The sequence below is a fragment of the Mus caroli genome, chromosome X, assembly GCF_900094665.2.
Source record: "Mus caroli chromosome X, CAROLI_EIJ_v1.1, whole genome shotgun sequence".
Classification (NCBI taxonomy): domain Eukaryota; kingdom Metazoa; phylum Chordata; class Mammalia; order Rodentia; family Muridae; genus Mus; species Mus caroli.
This window is the reverse complement of record NC_034589.1, coordinates 31,855,145-31,867,569: the sequence shown is the minus strand read 5'-3', so window position 1 is coordinate 31,867,569 and position 12,425 is coordinate 31,855,145. Positions and strand designations below refer to the sequence as shown.

Below are 12,425 nucleotides of genomic sequence, written 5' to 3'. Positions count from 1 at the left end.
AAAGTGTTTTCATTTGACTCATTACTGGGGAAACTTCCCTCTTGTTATTGTAGTTGAAGTTGGCTGAGTCATAGCTTGAAGTCTTGCATCAAGTTCTCATGAAAGTAAGACATCAGGAATTCAAGTGTCCACACAAAAGAGGTTGTGTTGTATGTTGACATTGGTTTTATCAGTGTAAAGGGCTTTGGTGTTGACTTTTACAGTTAATCTGCACCTCCCTTCTCTTTATTCTCCCGAAGGTGCCTTTTATTTTTAACATCAACCCTGCCACAACCAACTTCACCGGCAGCTGTCAACCTCAAAGTGCTCAACTTAGGCTGAACAACAGCCAAATTAAGTATCTTGACTTTATCTTTGCTGTGGTAAGTACTGAAAGCTAAAGCGCTTTCTCTGAGAAGTGCACCTGCAAGTTTGAACAGTGGGTAGGTGTATGCGGGGAGGGGGACGATATTTGGTTTATTTATCCCTGCTCATCTCTGAGTCAACTGGGCTATCTATAGGCTGGACTCTTGTATTAATAATCACACAAAGTGGCCATTGTACTATTATATGTGCTTCAGTGTAGAAACAAGAATGAACTCATAGTAAAAGAAAACTAGCTCTAATTAGTTTTTATAATATTTTCTCTATTATTAGACAATTCTCATGCTAACACACCGTTTTAAACCTTTTATAGTTATATCCTTTGTTTGTGAAGATACATTTATTATGTGCATTGGTGTTTTGCCTGTATGCATATCTGAGTGAAGGCGCCAGATGCCATGAACTGGAATCACAGATAGCTGTAAGCTGTCATGTGGGTGCTGGGAACTGAACCCCGGGTCCTTGAAGAGCAGCCAGTGCTCCCAATTGCTGAGCCATCTTTTTTAGCCCCTGTTAACATTCTTATAGAATGTTTTCTTTATAGTATCTGTACTAGTAATAGCCAGCATTAATGAACATGGTTAGCTGTCTGTTTCTCTACGTCCTACATACAACCTCGAAGTAGTGTTAGGTAAAAATGTCTCAAGTTCATTGTCTGTGGCAGACATTCTTGCTTGGAATGCACAAGACCCTGAGATTGATCTCCAGAACCACAAAAATTGTATTTATTGTGAACATGCACAGTTTTGTTTTTGTTATTAAAATAAACAATACACTATTTTTTATACATTTATATTTAAGGATTATAGGTAATTTAGGGATGACTGAAAGTATATAGGAGCCACATGTAAATTCTAAGCAAATAGTACACCATTTTGAAAGGGGGACTTGGACTTCCTAGATTTTGGTATCCTGGTACTAATCCTTTGAGAATCTAAAGAACAGTTCCCTTGTTATCTATGTGTAAGTCCATCCATTGACTCATTAAATTAGTTGCCAGTGTGATGCTCTGGGGTTCCATCGTTAGCACTGTAAAAATTACAAAATAAAGAAAAAAAAGAATTAGCCTCTTCAATGTGTCCAGGATAGGCCTGCCTTCCCTTTTCTCTTGCTCTCCCTCTCATTCTCTTTTTCTCTCTTTCTCTCCCAATTGGGATTGAATTCAGAGCCTCACAGATGCTAAAGAAGCATGCGGCTACCTGGCTATATGCCTAGTGCCAGGCCAGATGTTAACACAAAGAGGAAGTTTAATGGAAAAGATGACATTTGAGGGCATTCAGGGATAGGTCAGATCTGTGCATACAGAGGTGAGGAGAAGTAGAAAAGTAGAGGTTGTCCCTGGATGAAGGAACATAATCAGTGCCAGTCCAGCTAGGAGGAGGATGGCGAGCTGTGTGTCCAGCTGAGAATATGAAGGGAGTTAGAACAAAGTTAGGAGTGCATCTTGAGTGCCAGGCAGAGCATTGGCTGAACAGAGGGAGGGCATAGTAAGAGGACACATCAAGCCCTCCATTACACTTGCTGCTGAAATGTCTCTCATTTCATTTTGCTCTCTTTGTCCCATATCTGCTTCTAGCCGTGGCTTCTCTTGTCTGGGTAGTTCAAAGGCCTCTTACCTAAGCTCCCCCTTTGTTTATCTCCCCTACATTAATCTTCCCAAAGCACAGCTCTTCCCATAAATCTTCAGTGATTGTGTTTTGCCAACAAGGTAACATCTAAAGGACAGAAGGGCAGCTCAAGCCCTTTCCTCCACGCAGTGAACTCTGCTCTCGCAGCTTGGATTTCACTCCATGAGCCTTCCTTCTCTCTGCTTTCATGCAATAGCTTGTGAAGTCTAAGAGCCCAGCAGTAACCAGTCCGAATGTTTGGAGCCAGACTTTGGGTTTAAATTCCAGCTCACTGATTGCTAATTGGCAGCAGTGGAGGAGGTCACTTAGCAACTCTGTGCTTGAATGACTCATCCTAAACTGGGCATAGTAACAGCATCAGTAGTATAGGGGTGTTGGAGCCAAGGCTGGTGGCACAGCTCTATACTCCCAGCTACTTGGGAGGTTGAGAGAAGAAGATTGCAAATTCAAGGTCAGTTTGCACTACTTGAGTTTAGTACTAGTTTGGGCAACTTAGTGAGACTCTGTCTCAAAATAGCAAACATAATGACTGAGGACATACAGCTCAGTGTCAGGATGCTTATCCAATGCCTGCAAAACGTTAGGGTCAATTTCCAGTGTCTCACACCCAGAAAGAATAATGGCTAGCACTTAGTTCTCAGTTGTTATTTAGGTAATGTTTCTTTCTGATTGATTACCTTTGCTTTTGCTCTTGCCATCTTGAACATATCCTTGATCCACTTGTTTCCTAACCAGATCCTGCCCACCCCCAATTCCTTATCCCTCAGCTGACATGAGGGATACATCTTCCCTTATTGGAGATGATTTTCTTGCCAAATTTCTAATTGGCCACTTTCGTTTTTTTTAAAGACAGGATTAACTTATTTGTGTATCTTTTTTTTTTTTTCAAGTCAAGGAACAAGCGGGTTACAACTCCAGGACTCATAAATGCTGAGCAAGCCCTCCACCACTGAGCTGTATCTTTAATTTCTTAAGGATCTATGTTTCCTCGCAGATTGCAAGCACTGGGAGGGCAAGATACAAGTCCGATTCATCTTGCTAGTCCCATGGAGCAGACATGTTACTTTGTGTATACTAAGCATGTAGACAATTAGAATGACTGGCTGATCAGTTAAATGCTTTAGAAAGATAGTTCAAAATATCCTATGTTGTATTTTATGAAGATCTAGAAAAGGGGATTTCAGTGCTTCAAATACAAACAGTTCTAAGGCAAGAGGAATGCCAATTGCCCTTTATTTGATTAGTATTTGATGTATGCATGTGTCAGAATATCACACTGAGCTCGATTAATACATATAATTAAGTACTGGGCATGGTGGTACACACCTTCAATCCTAGCACTTAGGAGGCAGAGGCAGTTGGATTTCTGTGAGTTGTAGGTTAGCTTGGTCTACATTGTGAGTTCCAGAACAGTCCTGGCTATGCCAGAAAAACCCTCTTTTGAAAACAAAATACATACAATTAACATATTTAGTGGGATGTGGTAGTGCAAGGCTTTGATCCAGCACTTGGGAGATAAAGGCAGGGGGATTGCTGAGTTGAGCTAGCCAAGTCTATATAGTAAGTTCCAGCTTATCAAAGGCTACATAGTGAGATACTGTTTCAAAATAAAAGTAAAATATATGTTCATAAAAAAATAAACTTCCCAACACTTGGGAGGCAGAGGCATGTGAGTCTCTGAGTGTGAAAAAGTTCCAGGACAGCCAGAGGGTATATAACAGAGAGACCCTGCCTCTAATAAACAGACAGACAGAAAGGCAGATAGACCAACTTTTTCTTTAGGCAGTTGTGATGATATGTTATTAACTAGAAGCTCTTTTTCAAACAGAAAAATGAAAAACGGTTCTATCTGAAGGAAGTGAATGTCTACATGTATTTGGCTAATGGCTCAGGTAAGCACAGCATTGGCTTGGAGGAGAAGAGTGGATTTTATGGAGGGAAAAGAAATACTAATTAGCTTATGACCAGATTGTGTCTTATGAAATAGTAGATGCTATGTAAAAATATTTCTTGATCACAGTTTACAATCTAATGTAGAACTACAGTGTTGTCTCCCTTGCAGAATCATCTTTTCAAAGTATGGTGGATGTTTGTTAGGGAAGCGACTAGATTTTAGGCTACTGAAAGCTCTGGAAAGATTAGAGAGAAGTGAATGAGGTGGTGCATGCCTGGGATTCCAGCCTTGGGAAGCAGAGACAGGAAGATCGTAAGTGGGAGGCCAGCCTGGGTTACATAGTGAGCCCTAGGTCAGTTGGGTCTATATAGTGATATCCTTCCTGTCTCAGAAAACAAAAGAAACAAGTGAATTTATTAATGACAACAGTTGGTTTTTTTTTTGGGGGGGGGCGGGGATGGTGTTGGTCAGAGCCTGACTGCAAACTCTTATACTTTACTAAAACGCCCTGAGTATTTGCAGAGCACAAAGATCTGAGAAAAAAAAAAAAAAAAAAAAAAAAAAAAAAAGGTAGGTATGGCAATGTGCATTTGTGATTTCTGTGCTGGGGAGGCAGAGCCAGGTGGATCTCTGGAGCAAGCTCACCAGCTAGTCTAGCTTATTTTGCAGCTTTAAGCCAATGAAAGACCCTGTCTTCAAAACCAAGATGGACAGCATCTGAGAAACAGTGTACTCAAGGTTGTCCTCCAGCCAACCCCCCCTTAGTATTGATACACTAAGAAATTACTCACCTGCCTTTTTTTTTCCTGCAGCTTTCAACATTTCTAACAACAACCTTAGCTTCTGGGATGCCCCTCTGGGAAGTTCTTATATGTGCAACAAAGAGCAGGTGCTTTCTGTGTCTAGAGCATTTCAGATAAATACCTTTAACCTAAAGGTGCAACCTTTTAATGTGACAAAAGGAGAGTATTCTACAGGTAAGAAACAAACCTTATTCACTCTGTTCTTCTGTCACCCTATAGGTGGCCTTTCCTCTGAGTCAAGAGGATTCTGTACATGAACATAGAGAAACAAAAATGCCCCTCTTGATTCTGATAGAAAGTTCTTACAGCCTGGAACCAATTGTGTAACTCTTCATTTGGCTCATCATTTTGCTCAAAGCAGATACAGTTTTTGAAAACCTGAAAATAATTTGAAGTATTTAAGAATCCTTTTTAAGGAACAGGTACTCCCCTGGGGTTGAATTTGGGTGGGGATGGCACTTGGAGCTATAAGTACCTTACCTTACATCTGCCTTCTTGGGACCATCTTGGGGAACATTTTCATACCCATATGAAAACAATTTGGCTTGATTTTCTTAAGACCCAAGATACAGAGTCATAGCAAAGCCTCACACCCGTGAATTCATCTTGCTAGCCAGAGTGTCATATAGGGAGATCTGCAAGTACAATTTAGTTCAAATAAGGCGTTTTGAAGTCCTACTTTAGAAGGGCAAATGATGGCCTTTATTTGGGTTTTAATGAAATCCTCCTAGAGTTCATTATACTGTATTTGTATGGATACAAAAGATGTATTTGGCATTGCAAGATTAAGATTTGCATGACAGAAAGAAAAGTAGAGCAAATTCCTTAAGTGACTTATGCTTTTAAACCAATTACTTAAATTGGCAGTTTGTGGAGCAGAGCTTTGCTGAGCAGAGCTTTCCAGTCATTGCCATCCTTTCAAACAATTAATCGAGAGGCTTATAAGTAAACGGAGATGCTCTGTTTAAAGTGAATATGCTGTGAACGATTCAGCTGCCTTTGCAGTGCTAGGGAATACTACTTTGGCCTTGCTCAGGCCAAAAGAGACCTTTACCATTCTTGTGGGTAGAAAGGTTAATCGCAACTTCAAAAAATATCCAAGACTCCATTTCCTTTGCCAGAAGTGGTGACACGTGCTTAAAAACATAGTACTCAGCTGGTCAAGGCAGAGTCATCTGGGGTTCAAGGTCATCTTTGGCTGAAAATTCACTTGCAGGCCAACCTGGGGTGTATGAGATCCTGTTTCAAAGAAACAAAACCAGAATCCAATTCCTTTCTGTGTTTGTTTCCTTATAACTTTAATTATTTTGATCTTACAATAGATTTATTTTTGAAATCATCTAGCTCCCCTACATCATTATCCTAATTTGAGGTCTGATTTTGTGTTTAAAATTTAAAATCATTACTACTATTCGCAGTTCAGGTCTGTTTTATCTATCTAGTTGGCAGTGGCCTGAGATGAGCCAATAGTCTTTGCCTAATTTGAAAGGTTGGGTGCCAGAAAGATATATAACATTTAATACTGATATTGAATGCCTGATCTATTTATGGAACTAGGTTCTTGGTTGTGGGTAGCTATAAATATCACATCCAGGTAATACTTAAGTGTATTCAGGGAGGAAATAGAATTGCAGTCAGGTTGGAGTGTTGATTGGATTTTATTAGATCAGACTACTTGCTATAAATAGAAAAAAATAGCCTCTTTGGGTTGCTATTCTGAGCTAGATTGATAAAACATGTAGTAAACACACTCAAATTAGTAAGAGGTCCTAGTTTCTTAGCTCTTCCACCCACTGAAATCACATATTTTATGCCAGGGACAGAAGCTTTTTGTGAAACAGTTTCAACAGTGATTTCTCAAGCTTTGAGGTCATTTGGTCTGTGTGGCAACCTCTGCCGCTGTAGCTTGGGAACCTCCCTAGGCAGTTCATACAGATGAGTGTGGCTGTGTTCTAGTAAAACTTTAAGGATATGAAGATTTGAATTTCATGTAACTCCCACGTTTCACAAAAGACTGTCTTCTTTTCCAGTTGTTTAAAATTATTCATGTTATTTTTAGCTCTTTAGCCAGGTTTGGTACTTGGGCTATAGTTTGCTGATCTCTATTGTTAATGAACTCCAGAGCCAGCCTGATCGTTCAGTCCAGTAATATCCTAATTTCTATTTCCCCAGAGAGAGAGATACACTCTCCCACTTAGATGCTAAAATGGTTTTATATACATAGGCTTGGTTAGATCTTTTCATTTATGATAAAGTAATTCTCTCATCTTAGAAGTATATGTAACACAGTGTGTGCATATCATGTGATAACATTGTTTATTTAGAGTTTTAAATAAATCTGGATTATTCACACAAATAAATATTCATATGTACTCACAAATGAAAGGACAAATACACTTCAAGATTGTAGCTTTAACTGGTCATCACTTTCTATACTTTATCATAAAAAATATGCCTGCCTTTGTTGAAATTTCTTTTATAAGAGCATTTCTGACTTTTAAATCAGCATCTTTTACTTTTGGATATTTCTTTTTGATTATACTCATTATTTGTTACACACTTTTTCTCACCTACAGCCCAGGAGTGTTCGCTGGATGATGACACCATTCTAATACCAATTATAGTTGGTGCTGGTCTTTCAGGCTTGATTATCGTTATAGTGATTGCTTACCTAATTGGCAGAAGAAAGACCTATGCTGGATATCAGACTCTGTAACACTAATCCACATGTGATCTGTTACAAAACAATAAAGCAAGTACAAGTTCTCGCATGCAATACTATTGAAGGTATATTAGTTACAGTCCTGCTCTTAGATTGGGTGGTATAGTAGATCTCAAATTAAAACAAAAGAATTCCAAATACTATCAACTATAAATGAATCATATGATTTTAGTTTTCCTGAGTTTAAAACTACTATGGCAAAAGGCATGTACAAAATTATCTGGTTCTGTTTCACTGGTCTGGAGTTTTGAATGAGAACGTCCAGTGTAGGAAAAAGCCGGTTTCTTCTGCCTGCATGAGACTGAGTTTGGCCATCCTGATTTCCAGTGGATTTGTACTTGCTCCTTTTGCATTGCTTGTGACTTTTGTTTGCAGGTTGACTTAGCTACTTCGGCCTTGCTCCGTATTTGACCTATGAAAAAGGTATCAGTAGATTTGAGCAGAGCCCAGAGGTACCATGCTCTTGCCAGCAAAATTCTTTTCCCATGTTTTTGAATACATTTGTATTTAATGTGGCTGAAATGACAAAAACAAAAGTCCTAAATTTTAGAATAGATGTTATCTTTTTATTTAATCTTAAAAAAACCCTGGATGTTTCAATCTTTTAAATTGCAAGACACAAGGCAATTCCAACTGGGCATTTCAATCTGGTTTTAGGTGCTTTAGAGATAATTGCTAGGCAGTGCCAAATGAGGGCATTAGTGCTTGGTACCCAGAAATTGGCCTCTACATGCAGCAGTAAGATTGATGCAGATTTCTCTTGAACCTTCCAGTCTTCCTTCTTGGTGGTAATGTGCTTTGTTCTTTCCTTTTTTCCTTAAGAAGAAATGTTAGTATGTCTTAGAACCTAGATAACAAAGTGCACTTATGCTCATAAAATTGCTTGCACCTAATCCAAAAGTCATGGTCTTGCCTTAGTCCATTAACATGGTCTTCATTTCCAGTTTGCATTGACTGCTACAGCACTTACTAATTTGGCTTTTATGTTTAAATGGTTCTGTGATAATCAAAACTTAAATAGTTAATGTTCGTTGTGGTACTTTTCTATTCAGTTCTGTACTCAGAGATGGCACCAATTGTTCATTTACTATGCACCACCTACTGCTTATATAAGAGAACTAATTCTTTCAGCCCAATACTTAACACATCATGTATTCCTTGCAGCTTCTAGGACATCTTCCATATATGTATGGATGTGTACATACACATACATGTGTACATACTGGTATGGCCCAGCAAATATTTCTTAAGCTCTGCAGCCATATATAGAAGGTCCTTGTTATTTGGGGAGGGCAGATTAAATGCCTTTCATTCACAAGAAAATGAAGAGCTATCTGGGTTCCAAAATGCTGATGTTGAATACATGATATATATGCACACGTATAGGCACTTGCATGTTAGCATGTTCATGTCTGTGACTGTCTTTTGAGTTGTATAGGAGTGGCAGAGATTGTGTCACTTTAACTTGTTGTCGACTTAGCCTGAAAACCTTGCTAGTTCAGAATCCTACTCCTGACTGTCTTCTAGAGCAACAGGGAACTGCATGGCCAGCTTAAAGTACTTGTTACAAATGAATCAGAAATCTGATTTTAAAATACATTTTTCATTTTAATTGTTTTTGCATTTTGTTTTGTTAATCCTAAAAGGATGGATTGTGCTTTTAAGAATGTAAGTCTTATGTATTTGTCATGAATCAACAAAACAGCTTTTTAAAAAGACTAATTGGAACAAGTGGGTGGCACTGGCTTAATGCTGTTAATGTTTCTAAACGATTTTACATTTAGATTATATATCGGATTCATATTGAGATACCTCCAAAGCACTGTTTTATAGAAAGATCTGACTTCAATAAATATTTTTGTATTTTACATGGGCCAGTTTATGTACCGCTCTTTACACTATTATTTCCTATAGACAATACACACTGTCTTTGTAGTTTTGTAGTTTTGTTTTGTTTTACTGGCTTTGCTTCTTGATGGTAATACTCTGTCTGCTGTGGGATGTTTTCCACACTTTAGAATTTGTATAAGAAACTGGTCCATGTAAGTACTTTCCATGTTTTCTCTTCAAATGTTTAAAGTGCTAGCTGATGTACGTACGATATCTCTTCTCAGATATTTGCCTGTCTGTTTGCCCAACATTGCTTCTAAATCAATAAAGATTCTTTTATTTCTTAAGGAAATTTGCTCACATTTTTTCCCACTGCTTAAAAGTGAAGATTTTGTATATTACATGATGTCGATTAAAAAAAAAAAACAACTTAGAACAAGTGCTTAAGAATAGAAAGAACTAGATTGTTTCCAGTATATGTTGTCTGTATGCTACTCAGTCTGGAGAGAAAGTCCCATTTGTAAGGTTTGAGTGACACAAGGATGACTATGGCTGCAGAATAAGAATTACCTGAGACATGCATCTTCACCTAGGCCTCAGGTCTGGATGATTTTATTTGACAAGTCTGTTATAAGGAGAGAGAGAGACAGAGAGGGAGGGAGGGAGGGAGAGAGAGAGAGAGACAGACAGACAGAGACAGAGACAGACTCAGAGACAGAGACAGACTGAGACTGAGTGAGTGAGTGTGTGTGTGTGTAAGCATAAGCACTCTTGTGGAATCTAACTCACAGGTAAATAGTAATGGAGGATATTTATTTCATAGTCAAAGCTTCAGAGCATCTTCTTGGTACACTTTTCTTAATTCCCAAATTGAGGCTAACATTTCATATCCATAACACAAAGTGTCTCTTAAATTAGCTCACACTTGCTTTTTCAATCCCCATGTAATTTGCCAGTCATATTAGTATGTTATTATGCAAGATAATGTTGCAGTTCACCTGGCAGGTTTCCCCTGAGATCCTGAGGTAAGCCATGGCACTGCAGTTATCATGGTTCTCAATGCCACTGGTTCTCAATGCCACTGCCTCTACTGTGGGAGACTTTGGCCAAGTTTCTGAACTTCTTTAGGATGTTAGTCTCACAGCTTTCTTCATCTAGTGATTGTGGGTACTTTAAAATTCTGCTTTTTCTTACCTCTTTGAGTAATGCCTTTCATTTCAGAAAACTTAGGTGCATCTTTGAATCTTTTAGAAAGAGTCTTCTAAGATGCCACATGTTTTATTTCAAACACATACTTAAACTCTATGAATAATGTACCATTTTACATTGCCTGCATATTGTCAGGAAGAATTCTTAGAAGATTCATCTATTTTGAATATTATAACATTCCCATCTGTTTGTTTAGGTAGGTAAAGTTACATTGTCTTGGGTTCACGTCTCTTCTACTCATCTCCCTTTCTTCTACCTAGAAACCAAAATCCTGTTAGTAATCATTATATCTTGTCTTTGAAATTTGTGTAGACATATATAGATTATACTGAATAGCTTCAAATATTTTCTGTATACACATGCATGTACTTGTGTGTGTATATACTGTGTGTGCCTGTAAAGGCTACACATCTATGTTAGGGTTTTTGTGTGCTTTCCACCTTATATTTGGGTTTTTTTTTGAGTCAGGGTCTTTATTAATGTGGAGCTTGCTAGTTTTGCTAGACTGACTGGCCAGAGTGCTCATTGGCTCCAGTGACCATCTTCCCCCAGTGCTGCCCTGGGATTGCAGGTGCACACAGTGGATGGATGCTTGGTGTCTGAGCTTAGGTCCTCATGCTAACACAACATGTACTTTACCCACTGAGCTGGCTTTTCAGTGTCAGCTTCAAGTATCTGTTCATCTTCATGTGATAGATACACTTGTGGTTTGGAATGTAGATCTAAAAGAAATCTAAGTATGGTGTTACATTAGAGGTGAGTCACGAATTTACTGTTTAAAAAGCAATCTTAATTAGTTTTTTTTTTCCCCGAGACAGGGTTTCTCTGTATAGTCCTGGCTGTCCTGGAACTCACTTTGTAGACCAGGCTGGCCTCGAACTCAGAAATCCCCCTGCCTCTGCCTCCCTAGTGCTGGGATTAAAGGCATGCTCCACCACGTCCGGCCTTAATTAGTTTTTAAGAGAAGTTTTATATTTCTTTTTTTATTAGATATTTTCTTTATATACATTTCAAATGCTATCCCGAAAGTTCCCTATACCCTTCCCCCCCCGCCCTGCTCCCCTACCCACCTGCTCCTACTTCTTGGCCCTGGCATTCCACTGTACTGGGGCATATAAAGTTTGCAATACCAAGGGGCCTCTCTTCCAAGTGATGGCCTACTAAGGCCATCTTCTGATACATATGCAGCTAAATATACTAGCTTTGGGGGTACTGGTTAGTTCATATTGTTGTTCCACCTATAGGGTTGGAGACCCCTTCAGCTCCTTGGGTGCTTTCTCTACCTTCTCCATTGGGGGCCCTGTATTCCATCTTATAGCTGACTGTGAGCATCCACTTCTGTGTTTGCCAGGCACTGGCATAGCCTCATAGGAGACAGCTATACCAGGGTCCCTTCAGCAAAATATTGCTGGCATATGCAATAGTGTCTGGGTTTGGTGGCTGATTATGGGATGGATCCCTGGGTGGGGTAGTCTCTGGATAGTCCATTCTTTCCTCTTAGCTCCAAACCTTGTCTCTGTAACTCCTTTGATGGGTATTTTGTTCCCTATTCTAAGGTGGAATGAAGTATCCACCTATTGGTCTTCCCTCTTCTTGATTTTCTTATGTTTTGCAAATTGTATCTTGGGTGTTCTATGTTTCTGGGCTAATATCCACTTATCAGGGAGTGCATATCTAATGACTTCTTTTGTGATTGGGTTACCTCACTAAGGATGATATCTTCCAGACCCATCCATTTGTCCAAGAATTTCATAAATCCATTGTTTTTAATAGCTGAGTGGTACTTCATTGTGTAAATGTACATTTTCTGTATCCATTCTTCTGTTGAGGGACATCTGGGTTCTTTCCAGTTTCTGGCTATTAAAAAATAAGGCTGCTTTATATATATTGGATATTAGTCCTCCCCTATCTGATTTAGGATAGGTAAAGGTCCTTTCCCAATCTGTTGGTGGTCTTTTTGTCTTATTGACGGTGTC

General features: G+C 39.0%; 1 protein-coding gene across 3 annotated transcripts in view; it reads left to right on the top strand.

Moving 5' to 3' along the window:
* Lamp2 (lysosomal associated membrane protein 2) overlaps window positions 1-12,425 on the top strand; it is a 51,124-nt gene that overhangs the window by 23,362 nt on the left and 15,337 nt on the right. For 2 of the 3 annotated variants that reach the window (XM_029472999.1, XM_021152776.1), the window contains exons 6-8: window positions 240-362; window positions 3,820-3,883; window positions 4,698-4,862. In XM_029472999.1, coding sequence (XP_029328859.1) covers window positions 240-362; window positions 3,820-3,883; window positions 4,698-4,862 — 352 coding nt within the window. Of the gene's footprint in view, window positions 1-239; window positions 363-3,819; window positions 3,884-4,697; window positions 4,863-7,264; window positions 9,593-12,425 lie in introns of those variants that run through there. The other variant, XM_021152777.1, reaches the window with a different exon arrangement.